At 42.2% G+C, this 14,785-nt stretch overlaps 1 protein-coding gene across 2 annotated transcripts in view; it reads left to right on the top strand.

Moving 5' to 3' along the window:
- Positions 1–78: 78 nt before the first annotated feature.
- Positions 79–14,785, top strand: part of LOC112556087 — a 22,818-nt gene continuing 8,111 nt past the window's right edge. For both annotated transcript variants that reach the window (XM_025224734.1, XM_025224744.1), the window contains exons 1-3: positions 79–373; positions 740–3,332; positions 12,562–12,623. In XM_025224734.1, coding sequence (XP_025080519.1) covers positions 1,184–3,332; positions 12,562–12,623 — 2,211 coding nt within the window. In that variant the 5' untranslated portion in view covers positions 79–373; positions 740–1,183. The remainder of the gene's footprint in view (positions 374–739; positions 3,333–12,561; positions 12,624–14,785) is intronic.

Raw genomic sequence — 14,785 nt, 5'->3', positions numbered from 1 at the left:
TTTTTAAACTGATATTAAAAAATCTCTTAAAAGTGGGTTTTCTGCTGCTCTAATTTAATAGCTCTTCCTGTTCAGATTTTCAGTCGGTATCGAGTCGTCTGCACGAAGAAAAGTACTAGTTGATCAAGCGAATTTGTGTAAACTAATAACTAAAACGTATATTGACGAGTCTTAATGGAGTTACTCGTACATTTTTCTGAAGTTTATGCAGCTAGAATAAAGGGTATTGTTCATATTTAAAAATGTCGTTAGCAGAAGTGAGACAGAATTGAGTCACCTATTCCCAGTATTGGGTCAAGAGAGCTTCAGAAACTTGTCAGCCTACTGAACCATGGACGATCCTTTGACTAAGGAAGCTTATCAAGGCGCACTTGTATGTTCACATTTTTTCTCCTCGCTTCATGTGTGAATGAATATTAACACTGCCAGAAGTTACTGTGAAATATTTACTTGCTCATCAGTTATTTTCTGTGACAAATGATATTTTTATCAACAGTGCAGGGTTCTTGCGACTGGTGTGTTAGGTCTACAACATTGCATTAACACTGAACCTTTTGGACAAGCTTTTACTTATCTTATTTCTGAAAGGTGTGTTTTACTATGTTGATCAGCTCTGATTAATACATGATATATTAACAACAGATTGATGTCTTAACTTTTCATAGAGAGCATCTTTTAGAAGAGAATGATCTACCACCTGTAAGTCTTACAACATTTTTGAATTCTCTCTTTTTTTCAGGAGGAAAAAGTGAATTACTCAGTAATTTAATGGTGAAAATCTAGTGCTAGAAGAACAAAGGAATTGTTAATGCATCGGACACCTCAACACTTTGTGAAAGTAAAACTAGATTAGTGCTGCACCACTTCTAATATGATGAATGTGTATGAGTTAAAATGTTATTGATTGCTATCCTCTAAAAACTCTTGTCATTTGGAATGAAAGCATTGGACACTGCAGGCTTTGTGAACTTTATCCGGTGCAAAGTGTAGTAAACATGGATTCTAATTCAACCAAGCCAAAGAAGAAGCTTAGTCAAAGAGACATCAAAGCCAGAGCAGTGACACTCCCAGCAGGTGTTGCCCCAGCAGTACTTTTGTCCCACAAAGGGGAGGTTTCTTTGGCAAGCTCCGTAGATGTTTGCGTCTGGGAAGTAAGGGTAGTTATGATTTTAACCATTCTGCAATGGATGCAGCATCCCTGAATAATGTCTCTAGAAATGAAAACACAGAATCTCATGTGCTTGACATAGAAAATGAAATTGATAGGCCATGTGATAAGGCCAGTCCACTTCGAGTGACTAGGCGGCAAAAACAGGACAAAGAAGAAGTAGTGTTGATTCGCAAAGATAAGCGAATTTCGGGTGCTCATCATGTTCTGTCTCGGAGTGAAGAGGCTTTGACTGCAGTATGTGATGATGTTTTCATTGTCAAGTTTGCAGAAGACAAACCTAATGTGGAAGGTTTGTATGTATCAGCAGCAACAGAGAACTGCTGTAGAGGTCCACAGATGCATAGTATGAGAGATGATATATTTGATGAACTTGATCCTGATTATGAAACACTTGATGAAGTTCGAAAGAAGGTACGTGGTCACATGGATCAAAATGCTTGCTCATCATTACCAAGTGAGAGAATGGAAACTAAAGAAAAAGCAACTAGACAAGGGGTGCAAATTAAGGACAAAACTAACAGTGATGCAAGTGGAAGAGACAGTGGACTTGGCAGTCCATTCACAGACAGTCCTGTCTTCAATTCTCATTCTCATTCACCATTGCTCTCTGAGGCAAGTGAATATCTTGGAGAAGGCATTCAGCCATCAACTTTCAACAGTCGCTTTGCAGAATCAAAATCAGGGGTTGGTCAATTCTTGATAAAACATTCAGGTACTGGACAACTGGACAGCTCAAAATCTGCTTCAGAACTAGAAGAAGATGATTTATATGCTAATTCTAAAGTAATAATTCGCAAAAAGTCCCAGAAACAGTCTCAGAGTGCTGTGTCTTCTTCTGATCGACACTCATTTGGTGGGCTTAGTGGTGGCCAGACTGGCTTAAGCAGACAGTCTCAAACTCCAGCAGATGCACCTGCACTGGTAGAGGATCCTGCAACTGATTCTCTTATTCCTCCACCTTTGCCTGAAAGAAATTATTCAGAAGAGGATTTTTCCTCTATGACTATATTTCAAAGCATCAGTTGTCCGAATGTTGCAAGTGTATCAGCAGGAGAAGATCAAGTCTCAGGCTCAGCTTCATTAACATTTAGGTCTGCAGTAAATGTAAATAAAAGCGAGAAAGACGCTAGACCTAGAATTTTGGGTTCAGAAGCATCTTGTCCAGACAGAGGCAATTTTAAAGTAAGTGATGCTAGTAAATTTGTTGATGCTCAGCCTTGCTTTTTAAACAACTCCACCATTCTTTCTAGGCCATCAGCAGACAGTCATAGTTTTGATCTTGACGCTGTCAACCCACAGAACCACTCCAGCTTATTGCCACCATGCAACCAAACATCCAAAGACAACGCAGATGCAAAAAATGTCACTGTTGATGAGAACTATTTTCCTGCAAGAACTAAAGATGAAGGTGCAGCATTAGCTGCATTATCACAGCACACAGAAACTGCTGCTGCAGTGGCAGAAGGAATGCTGCCAGGGGACATAATGATTGTAAGCGCATCTGACAGTATGTGTGAAATTGTGGCAGACGATACTCAGTCATCCGTAGAACCCAACAAGATTGATCACACTTTACAAAGTTTTCAGACACATAAAGAAAATGATGCTTGTGGTGACTTGGATCAAGCTGTTTTCTCAGGAACCCTCAATGATGTAGTGCAAAAAATGCATATAGATCAAACAACAAAGCACACACCCATAACAACAGATTTTTGCCCATTTTTTGACAAAAAGAAAAACCATCCAAAAGGTAAACAAGATCAGGACTGTGCTTCAGACTCACCAGAAGGGATTGCTGATATGGAAGGAGCTGCAGCTGTTGGGCATGATCCTAAAAGTGACAGCGAACATCAGATACCCAGCACTTTGCCAAGCATCTCCTCACCTTGCCTTTCAGAGGTAGATATAGCGCAGTCTTCACTAGCCACATCAAAGAATGTAGACCCTTGTGACTTAGAGGTCAAAGAACCCCTTCCAGGCATTTCCGTACATGGTTCTTCTCATGAACTACTTGACTGGTTGGACCATGGATCACAAGGACCACCTCCCCTTCCCACCCGTACTGTTACTAAAAATTTAGAGGATGACAGAGTGATACGCTCATCAAAGAAACACTCAAGTGTTGGAGCTGATTCAAGTCAAAGGAACATCAGATGTACAAGTAAGTTAATTACTTTACAGTTTATGTTCATAGAATAGCACACTAATGACTCTTCTCATTATTTAATTTGTACATGTTATTGATAAGAAAAAATATTAACTTTTATTTGCAGTTTTCTATTTTATTAACTTTGGTTTTTCATGGATGTTACCTGGAGGAGGTTTTGCAGATTAAGGAAATGGAAAGTGGACTGTTAGCATAAGTGCTAGCTTTTAGAGCTGATTATGACAGGACTTTCATTAAAATATTCAAGTGCTGTACATTCACTGACAGACTTGTTGTCTTCTGAATTTACTTTCTTGATAAAGAAAATTTTGGGATGAAAGGGACCATTGGTGGACCTGAAATCTAAAAATTTGATTGATTTCAGCTGTGTAAAAAGTGACTCTGTCCATAAACATCTTAGTGTAATGCCAGTCAGGTCAGGTCAGGTCAGTCCCATGCCCGGTCCGGGCGTAGGGGGGACCGTCCGGCAGCAGCAACAGACAGAATTTTCCACCCGGTCCTGTCTTGAGCAGATGAGAGCAGGTCTGGCATCTCGCGTTCGGTCCATTCTTTAATGTTGGTGACCCAGCTTTTCCTCGGACGACCACGACGACGGCTCCCTTCGAGGGTTCCTTGTAGGATCGTCTTGGACAGGGTGTTGTGGCGGGTGACGTGACCGAACCAGGCGAGCTTGCGCCGCTTCACTGTTGCCAGAAAGGGCTCATGTGGGCCCACGAGGGAGGTTACGGTGCTCCGTACGTATGCGTTGGTCTTTGTGTTCGCCGAGATGCGGAGCAGCCTTCTCAAGCACTGTTTCTCAAAGGCCTGGAGCTTCTTTTCCGTTGCGGCAAGCAGCGTCCAAGTCTCGCAGCCGTAGAGTAGGATTGACACTACGAGGGACTTGTACAGCCTGTGCTTGGTACTGAAGCTGATTGAGTTGCTTCGCCAGATCCTATCCAGCTGGACATTGCGGATGTTGCCATACCAATCCTGATACGGATCTCTGCTGTACAGCAACCATCTCTAGTCAGGGTGGCACCCAAATACTGAAGCTGTTGACCTCCTCCAGTTTCTGGCCGTTCATGACGATGTTGCTGCTGCTGTCGTGGTGGAAATAATCATTACTTTGCTTTTTTCTGAGCTTATTTCCATGCCATAGGCCCCGCTCGCCTGGAGAGTCTGTCCGTCAAATCCTGAAGTTCGTTGTTACTGCCTGCCATGAGGTCAATGTCATCTGCAAGCGGAGGTTGCACAGGGGTCTGCCACCAATGGAGATTGAGGTAAGGTGGTTGTGGAGGGTGTCCTGCATGATTTTTTCAAGGAAGATGTTAAAAAGGATGGGAGAGAGTAGGCACCCTTGACGGACCCCGATCGTCATCGCGAAGAACTCGCCTAGTGGTTGTTGAAGTACGCGCTGGAGGCGTTCTTGTAGAGTGCTGCTACCATCTGGATCAGTCCTCCTCTATGTTGAATGATCTCATGACCTGCCAGAGTCCATCGTGCCAGACACGATCAAAAGCTTTTTTGAAGTCAATGAAGTTATGGTATAGTTGACGTTGATGCTCCAGGTGTTTTTCTATCATAACACGGCAGTTAAAGATCTGTTCTACCGTGCTTCTTCCAGCCCTGAAGCCAGCCTGTTCTTCTGCCAGCAGTTCCTCTGCAATAGGTTTTAAGCGGTTGAGGATGATTCTGAGCATTACTTTGCTTGGGTGACTTATCAGACTGATGGTTCTGTAGTTCTGGCACTGCCGCAGGTTCCCTTTCTTAGGGAGTGGGATGATGATAGACTGAGCCCATTCTTTTGGCCATTTCTTTTCTTCCATATCTTTTGACAGCAGTGTGGTGAAGGCCTTGGTTGTTGCATCTCCTCCATGCTTCAGCAGCTCAGCAGGTACGTTGTCCACACCAGGTGACTTTCCTCCTTCAGACTGTGCATAGCTTCTCTCACCTCATCATGAGGACTGGCAGTCTTCAGCCTCTCTTGTCCAGTCTGGTGATGCTGGAGAATGCTGGTGTCTGGCTCGATCTTGTAGTTGTACAAGTCTTGGCAGTATTCAGTCCAACGACTTAGTACAGCAGCGTTTTCCGTAAGGAGCTGTCCGGCGCTGTCTTCGATGACTGTGGCTGGTCGCTGCTGAGTCTTGTGAGGGCCTTCAGTATTCATATGCCTTCTTGCTGTCTCCGCTAGCCATGCCTATTTCCACGCTGCAACACTGGTCTTCGATCCAATCTTCTTTTGCCTCCTTCATCCTTGTTCTGATCTGCTGGTTGACAAGTCTGTACTTGTTCCTGCTGACGTCGGGTCTCGACCTCTCCCTTTCTTCAAGGCTCTCCTTTCGTCGCAAAGATCAAGGATGTCGTCTGTCACCAGGGTTGTTTGCGCTTCCTCTGCTTCCCCAGCACTTCGTCTGCAGTAGAGAGTAGCACCTCTTTGATACTTCCAGCAAGGGCGTCTATGTCGCAGTCTATAGTAGCCAGGGCTGCAAATTTGCCCCCCACCTGGGCCTGGAAGATCCTCTCTGTGTCCGGATCTTTGAGCTTCTCAAGGTTGAATCGGATGCGAGGGCTCTTATTGTTGTCACGTCTCAACTTCAGTTTCAACTTGAAGCTAGTGAGGACGAGGTTGTGGTCGCTGCCTATGTCAGCGCCAGGAAAGGACCTCGTTTGTGCTTTGTTGATGCTTGATTTGAAACGCTGAGGCAGCAAGATGAAGTCAATCTGGTTATGGACCAGACCTCACGGCGAATGCCATGTTACAGTTCTTGACTTCTTGTGCGGGTGGAGGGTATTGGCAATGGTGAGACGGTGACTCTGAGCGAATTCTAGTAGCCGTAGGCCTCTTGCGTTGGTGTTGCCTAGGCCAAACTTGCCGACTGTTCCTGCCCATTGTTGGTAAGCGTCAGGGCCGACTGTAGCATTCCAGTCGCCAAGGACAAGCAAGATGTCTTTCTTCGGAGTTTTCTTGATGATGTTGTCCAGCTCCTCGTAGAATTCCTCAACCTCTTCATCTTCGTGTTCTGATGTTGGGGGCGTACACTTGTATAATGGTAATGTTGTGCGGTCGAGCAGAGATTCGGATGGAGATAAGTCTGCTAGAGACTGGGGTGCAGCTGATGACAGTTCAGCCACCTCCTTCCTGAATGAAAGCGACACCACGTTCATGCTTGATTGCGTCTCCGCTGAACCAGAGCTTGTGGCCTTCATCTGTAGTTGACTCCCGAAACCAGTCCATCGGACTTCTGCAAGTCCCACTATGTCCCAGCGGTAACGCTGTAACTCGTGTGTGAGTTCTTTCACTTTGCCGCATTGAAAGAGTGTGGCGAACATTCCATGTTCCGATAGTAGTTCCTTGTGTAGGCAGCTTGATTGTAGACTTGGTGTAGACTTGGTTCCAGTAGCACACTGTCGCCCCTCCCTGGAGACCACCAGGGGTGCGCGGTCGTTGGTATCCGGGCCTCGGACCGATCCGGCATGTTGCTTCTATTCTGTTTCGCTACCATTAGTCCTTTCAGTGGGCTTTGGCGAACTTGGTGGCGCCCATCTCCTCTCCAAGTATAATGCCAGTATCTGTGTTCAATATGATGAAGATCAAATAAGTTATTTGGATTTACTCTGTATCAGTCCTCTCTTAATTGTATGGCTTATAAAATTACATCAGCACTGTTGATTTTCATTATTCCCTGCTCCTACTTTCAAGCTAGTCCATACTTTTTTATATCCTGGACTACCAAGAATCTGCCCAGAAAAGGCAATACTATTGGTTAAACAGTGATGTCTTGCCCTTAGTACAAGGCCATATTATCTGAAACAGAAATTTGGAGACTTGAGTAACACGAAGGTGGGAAGACTAGGTGCTGCTCCAAAGTGCATTTAAATTCTTTTTTTCGTTAGCCATGTGATACGTTCTGTGGCATGCACACACACTTTCATTAGTGAGAATGTCAGGCTGCCCTGGTCAGTCAAGGCTATGGGGCTTATGATGCAATTATACATCACTATGCTGTACAATTTAAATCAGAACTCACAACTGAGCTTTGCTTAATTTTTTTCTTTGAAATCTGTATAATCCAAAGTTTGATTGGTAGTGCCACTATACTGCAGCAGTAAAGAAGCATGGTTGTGAATACCAGTATGTGGCATTGCATATAGGTAGCATGTTTCTGTCGTAGTATTGTAAACTGATAAGATATACATGAGCACACGCTTTCCTGACCTGCTCTCACACGAGCACTACTACACAAACAGTTTGGAGTCCACTTTTGTGGTGCTTATGTAAGGGTGAGTGGAGGGAGAAAATGTCGGTCGTTGGCGGGGTAATCATCTTTAGTGTGTATCAAGGTGTGGTATGGGGGGACGGGGGGTGGGGAGGAGAGCGGGTAATGGAAAGGAGTCCTGAGAAGATCAATAACCTGCTGAGAAAGCACAGGTTGTTTTCCAGTCACGAAATCGGCTCCCTCCTCGCCAGTCATAGTGCTTTATGTAATATTCCCAGACAACACACCCACGTTTGGATAGAAAACTTCCTGTTTCGGAACTGAAGGCTGAAAGGAGGACATGCATGCTTTTTGACTGCTCAGAAATCGACAATTCTTTAAGGCGTGTGGTGGTGTGGTGGGAGGCTATCGTAAATAACATTTGTTTTTCACCAGTTTGCCCAGCAGACGCACCTCCTTCCGTTTGTCAACAGGAAGGGCTTGATAAAATACAGTAAAATAGAGAGAATCGGATGTCCACATATGCTTCGTTAGCTGTGTGTGTGCGGGTGGCTTCACAAGGTTTGTACTTGAATGTTCAGCGCGTAGGAATTAAAGACCAACACTAGTCATTTGTTTTTAATCAGATGACTGGGTTGAGTGCATTGCAAAATACTAATTACCCTAATTACCCCCCTTCCATTCGCAGGAAAGCAGGTACAAACACTGTGCTAGACCTTACCATATGGAAATAACTTTGCACTCCACTCTGAGTGATAAACATTTATTTAGCTTAACAACACTCTACTCCTCCCCATCCTTTCACCCACAATTTCATGTTTCGTCCTGTTTAGTTTTATAGTTGCTGACCACCACTCCAGCGCCAATATTTTTTTTAACACCTTCCCCCAAATCTGAGACTCACCCCCCTTTTGGGAGAGGAAGTTATTGGAGAGAGAGGGGCTTGATACCTTTTTTTTCTCGGGGCCAGCTTTATGTGAGGGAAATGCCCATCTCCTCACCCTCACGCTGCTTTACCTTTCCCTAACCATTTATGGAGTCAGGTATCCATTCACAATAGCTGGTTCAACTGGGGAAAGCTTGTGCGCCAATGCCTAGGTTCGGACGCCAGTGCTCCTACTACTCGCTCCCCTAATTTGAGTATATTGTTTGCAAAATCTCGGACAGAGCCAATACCCTGAAAAGCCAAGAGGTGGGAATGGCTTTTTTTGCTATATTATCGCTCAGCGTTCACCACAGCTATTTTCATTACTTTTCCATCTTCAAACAACAAATCACACGTTCTTCGTCAAAGCTCCCGCCCTTTAACTCCTTCTCACCGATGGGGTTAGCTCTCCCACCGCTTGTCCTTTTCCACGAGCGTACTCTGGAGTAGTCAGAGACGTCTCTGGAGTAGTAAAGTGGCCACTTCGCTAATCGGCGCGCGTGTCGTCGTCACCACCAGTTCCACGCGTTTTAACCGAAGGTTCGACTGTCAGGAAATGGTACGACTTTCTCCGCAGTTACACATGTTTCCCGCATCTTACATTGAACTTCCTTATCTGAACACACCCAGATATCAAAGCATTTTCTGGTACATGTATTGTTCATTTCACTAGATAGAAGTTTTAAACAAAATTATATATCCGTTCACCTTTACCTATATTTTTATTTCTTATTATACAACTTCATGAATGATGGTTGTGTGTGTGGGGTGGTGGGGAACCTTGTCATAGAGATTTATTATCCACTGTCATTAAATGGCATTGAAGACTTCAAAAACTTGATTTAGAAAAATCGGATCAATCGCTCACCACGTACCCAAAGCATGTTGCCCAACCTTTATTTCTTGCCGGGGTACAGCTGTCCCTACTTTGTTTATTAAGAAGAGGTGGCGTCCGTTGGAGAAGAGTGGCCTACACTTGTCATACATATTTATAGATTTATGCTTCCTTGCACAACCTGAAAGGTTGCATGCTATCCTAGTCATAGTGCAGTAAGGGCTTTCAAAAAAAAAACATGTACGATCCCACCCGTGCGATGTTTCAGCCAGTGAAGCAGCTTAAGGTCCCACGAGTTTTTTCCTTACAAGTAGTCAGCAAGTTTTGTTGTATTTTGAAACTGGGCAACAAAAAGTAGTCAGCGTGCATCAAGTTTGGTAGCTTTCACATTTTGTTTGTCCCTCTTTGATTATCAGACTGCCCTCACTCTCCTTCATTCACGTACACGTGTGCTTCTCTCTCTCTCACTCGCGCGTGCATCACCTGCTTTGATAACTGTTATTGCTTGTCTAAATCTATGTATATAGAGTATCTGTTTTATTCTAACGTGACTACTTATATCGTGTGCATTGTTGCAATTTCAATACTACATAAATGGTGAAACAGCAGATCTCTTAAAAAACCTCGAGGAGACAAATTTCTTGGCTTTGGCATCGTTCGTTTTCCTGTTCTCCTTTATTAGATCATGGACTGTACCAGAATCATTTGCCAAACTAGAGGCGGATGTTTGTGAGAGTAATTCAGCAAGTCCGTCAGTGTACATAATACTGTCATCGCTTTCAGGCTTATGAGGAAAAAAGCACACATTTGCCGACACTAACTTGACGATCTGCTTCGCTGATTTCTGGTTGAGTGTTAACGTCGAGGTGTTTAGGGACAAAATCGTTGCTGGTTGGATATGATTGCGAGGGAGAAGGGGGATGAGGAACGCAACTGTTTGTGAGTGATAGAAAGAATAGGGGTTGTGTTGTGAAAGAGAGAGTGATTAAACTGTTGTTCAAAGTTAGTCATACTCTGTTTTCCCTCAACGTCAGCCGTTCCAGTTTAATGTACCATGAATTCATTCCGTCAGTTCCACTCAAGCCCCCATCATTTCATTTCCTGCACCTTTTATCGCCATTTTTCAACATTGTCTATCTCAGATATCAGTCGGCACATCGACTACAGCGTTCAGATGTCTCAAGACGTCAGTTATCGTCTCATTTACACGCACACACAATGTGGCCTTCCCAGTGTCTTTTATCGATTTTTAGAAAAAATTCTACATTTTTAATTTAATGACGTGTAACGGCGTTCTTATATATTTATTAACTTAGTTTCACCATTCTATGACTAGACTAGGTTAAACTATGCTTTTAATCAATTAGTCCTATGACTATATTCGTTTAGGCAATGACTTTCAAAGAAAATATGAAGAGGTAAACATCATCCAAAGCATGGTGTTAGAGATCATGAAACGGTTTCAGCTGAATTTATATGTCACTGAACTTCTGGGAATCGACTCCTTTCCTCTCTACCCCCACCCACCCAAACTTCAACGTGTTATCACCGACTGCAGCCAGTCGTTCTCACTCCAACTTCCCTCCTCCGCCCACGCAACTGGCGCACCCTCTCGCCGATCGCGAGCCCTTCAGCATCTTTTCTCACATCATCATCCTTCACCCCTAGCTTTCCCCCTTCAACTGCCTCCATCCGCCAATCGACATCCGGCCGTGTGGCTTGATTAGAAGTAAATAAGAACCAGGTTTCTTCAAGTCTTCTTTCTGGCACCAGAAGAAAGACGAGCATCGAGCTCTTCCGTGTCTCTTGGTTGCCGTTGTAGGCGCTATGGGTCTCGGCCAGACAGGCATGGGCATGCCCCTTTTGAGCCTTAGTTTGTCGCCGCCTAACCCCAGCCATGATCACGATTATCCTCATCTTCATCGCCTTCGTTTTCATCGTCCCTCGCCATCCCTTGAACTGCCCTTGTCGACGCGGACATGGTTACGGCGCGGCGGAACCTGCTTTACCCTCGGAAAAAAGAATGTAGTGGACAACATGGCCCTTATTCAGCGATGTAGTGTCTCAGCATCTCTCTTCAAAGCACATGATTCGGAACCTCCGTGCAATCTGTCTTCACGGAAAGGTCTGTGGGTACACTCCATGTTCATATGCGTAATTCATATTCATAATCAATAATAGGCTGGTCTATTTCCCGTAAAGAACATAAAAAGTCGAAGTTCCAGGTTTTTGGCCAGGATCAAAATGAGACAAGCACCGCTAAATATCCATCGCTATCCTGTGGTTCTGACAAAGTGAAGCTTTGAAAACGTAAACTCATTTGTGTATTTTAGTTGACATTTATTTCTCGTCGCCTTTTTCGCCATCGCAATCGGTGTCTCCTCCGTCTTCTATCCCACCCCTTCTCGGTTTCACACGACGGCTAGACTGCCGTTAGCCGTGCGATCAGATTTATAAAGAAACCACGACTAAACACGAGGGCCGGAAATCCCATTTGGCAAAATGGGGGAACGATGGTGAGGCTGCACGGACCAGTTTCTCGTGGTCAAACTCTCCCGTCGCCCAAAACAGCGCGCACGTGTGTGTCCTTGTTCCCACAGCACGACAATGCTGCCAGAACGAAAGGACTAATTCCTGTCTACCAGGAGACTTCCTCATCTTTCATGTAACCAATGTTTTCTAATGACATACAAACACCTGAAAACTTTGTATTAGATGTTCACATATAGTCATTTTTCAACAGAGTCTTGGTAATAAGGGTTTAGATATTATATTGGAAGATCAACACATTAAACCTATCTTATAGGAAAAAAAATTTGGAGTAGCAGTTAATATCCATACAATATTGGTCATGCATTCATACTCTAACCCTTTCCACTCTCCCACTTTTCACATAAGGCAGTCCAATGAGGATTGGCTGTCCTGGGTTTAGATCTCCTCTTAGGCACGCTGTTCTTTCTCTACATTTGGTCTCTGTTTACAGGGCTGGCTGCTTGGCCATGATGTAGCCTTCATTGCTGGCTCAGTGTAAAACACCACCCCCCCCACTACCTCTTTATGTATGTGTGTGAGAGCATGCACATGCTTTTGAAGTTTTGAGAGAACAAGCTAGAGAGCTTTTGAAACACTTCTCTTTAATTAGTTTTCTTTTCTGTTTTTCTTTTTGTTTGTTTGTTTGCTTGCTTGTTTGTTTGAAGCTTTAAAACTTCAAAATTTGGTGTAGAGCTGTGTAAAGATGAGCTATTATGTCTCCTTTTATTCATACAGGTGTGGATGGTGCTAGCTCTTCACATCAAGACTTTTTAGAAAGCATGAAACAGCTTAAAGATGTAAGTACTTTAATCTCAGTTTTGTGGGATGAACAAAGCCTTTTTATAAAAAAAAATTTAATATCCTTTCAGATAAACCTAAAAGGTTCTTATACAGACGTCATATGTGACTAATTTATCTAGTAAGATTATAGCCTTATTCAAGATGTTAGATGATGAATGGCAGTCCAGTTCACTTCACTGTATACAAATGAGAGATTTAGATGTGCAATTGTGTGTGCATTCATGCATATGAGCATCTATGTAAATGTTGGGGTTAATGTGTGTGTAAGGAGTAATGTGGGTGTATGCAGTCATGTCAATTCTTGCTCATGAGTCTGCTGACATTCATTTTAGGGATTAAACTCTATGTGCTTTATATGTAGGATTTGTTCTCCCTGTATACACAAAAAAAAAAAAAAAAAAATCAGTTTAATAGTGAATACAGAACAACATAAAAAGGAATGTCAGATAATAAAAGTTAGTCACTAATGAACATAAAAAAATCAATATCTTGCCACATAAAGTCAGGCAGGGAGCAGTATATAATGATATGCAAGTAGTAATCAGGCATCAGATGTAAAATTCTGAAATGATAAAGATGTCTTTTAAGTACAAGTTTAAATGCTTCTTATATTTGTAAATGACATGCTTTGGATGGTGAGAGAATTCCAGTGTTTAGATCTTATTTTGGAAAATGCAATTTTCTAACAAGGAATAGAGTAGAATTGCAACAGAAGTGTGAGCTAGGAGGTAACAGAACCTGAAAAAAAAAACAATAAAAGAGAATTTATGTGAATGCATGCTTAAATGGATAGCCAATAAAGAGCACAAAGATATGAAAAATCTTTTCTTCATTGTGAAATCAAGGTAGGCTACAAAGTTTGAACTATTTTTTTTTTTCAGTTAAATTTGTCAGCAAAGTAGTAAGGAAAGCCAGATGTTTTAACAGTTGTGCTTGGGGTACCTGCTGCATATTTGTGATCATTATTACATCATTGGGCTTAAGCATAACTACACAGTGGACAGAGCTAATGTGTTAATAAACTGAACAAGAATTTGTAAGCCTTAATTTTGATTTTTAACAGATTTTCCAGTCACAGACTTAGAAGTTTTTTAATGAATTTTTAAATTTTTGACTGATTTAAAATTGTTTATTTTTATGTATCTGATAGGAGGTTTAATTCTTTAACTTTTTTCTTGACACTACTCCTAAACACAGTCCACTACTAACCTTTTTATCTCTCTTACCTACATTCTGTCTCTCCTACCAATATTTCTTTGTTGATTACTTATGTTTTTGTCTGTTATTTTTGTGTCTTCACAGTCTTTTGCATTTCATTCTCATCATTACTCATCTTTCTGTTCCTTTGTAGACTAGTTTTTATATACAAGTGCTAAATGCATGCTTCTATGAGAAATTTATAAGCTGTGTAAGTTGCACATTTATTATTATTACTACAGTATCAGCAGAAAAGTCACTGCATGTACCATAAAATGTTAACTTTAAGTCATCGTATAAAATTTACAGTGATTTATTAATACAAAGCAATAGTGGGCACCATTGGCATGATATGTTTGCCTATATGCAGAGTGTCAGATGTCATTATTTTGCTAGAAACTAAAGAAAACCTTCACAGCAAGTCCGATTAATTCTCTGTTGCAATAGCTGGTGTTAGGAATATCATAAGATGAACGTTTCCCAGTGAAAAGTGTATTTCAATAGCAAACTTTAAATTCTTCCTCATTATATTATTTGAGCAGGTTGTGTAAAAGCCTGATAAGTTTCCCTGAGGATTTCTTTGGTTTTGATTTTTTTTTTTTTTTTTTGTTTGGTTGGGGTTTTTTCCTTCCTTTTATTTTTTGGACAGGGTGGGGGCTGTTCATGTAGCTTTATATTACATCCAGGAACTAAAGCACCAAGATATACATATTGAAAGAAATAAACAGTTTTCAAACAGTAATGGGCAGATCTTGGGTGACAGCTTGTGAAAAGTTTTTTCCCAACTTTTAAAATGAGAAGGATGTGCAAGATATTATCAGTTCCTTGAACACTGCTTTTGCATGGAAATGTTAAAATATGCCCCATTTCTTTTATAAGAGTGTGAACATTAATTAGCACCTATTTATTTTATTAAGAACATGAACTGGAATCTAAAAGCCATTCTGGTGTAATAGCCACA

The sequence above is a fragment of the Pomacea canaliculata genome, linkage group LG1 (assembly GCF_003073045.1).
Source record: "Pomacea canaliculata isolate SZHN2017 linkage group LG1, ASM307304v1, whole genome shotgun sequence".
Lineage (NCBI taxonomy): Eukaryota > Metazoa > Mollusca > Gastropoda > Architaenioglossa > Ampullariidae > Pomacea > Pomacea canaliculata.
The sequence above is the reverse complement of the archived record's forward strand: the minus strand, read 5'-3'. Positions and strand labels throughout refer to the sequence as shown.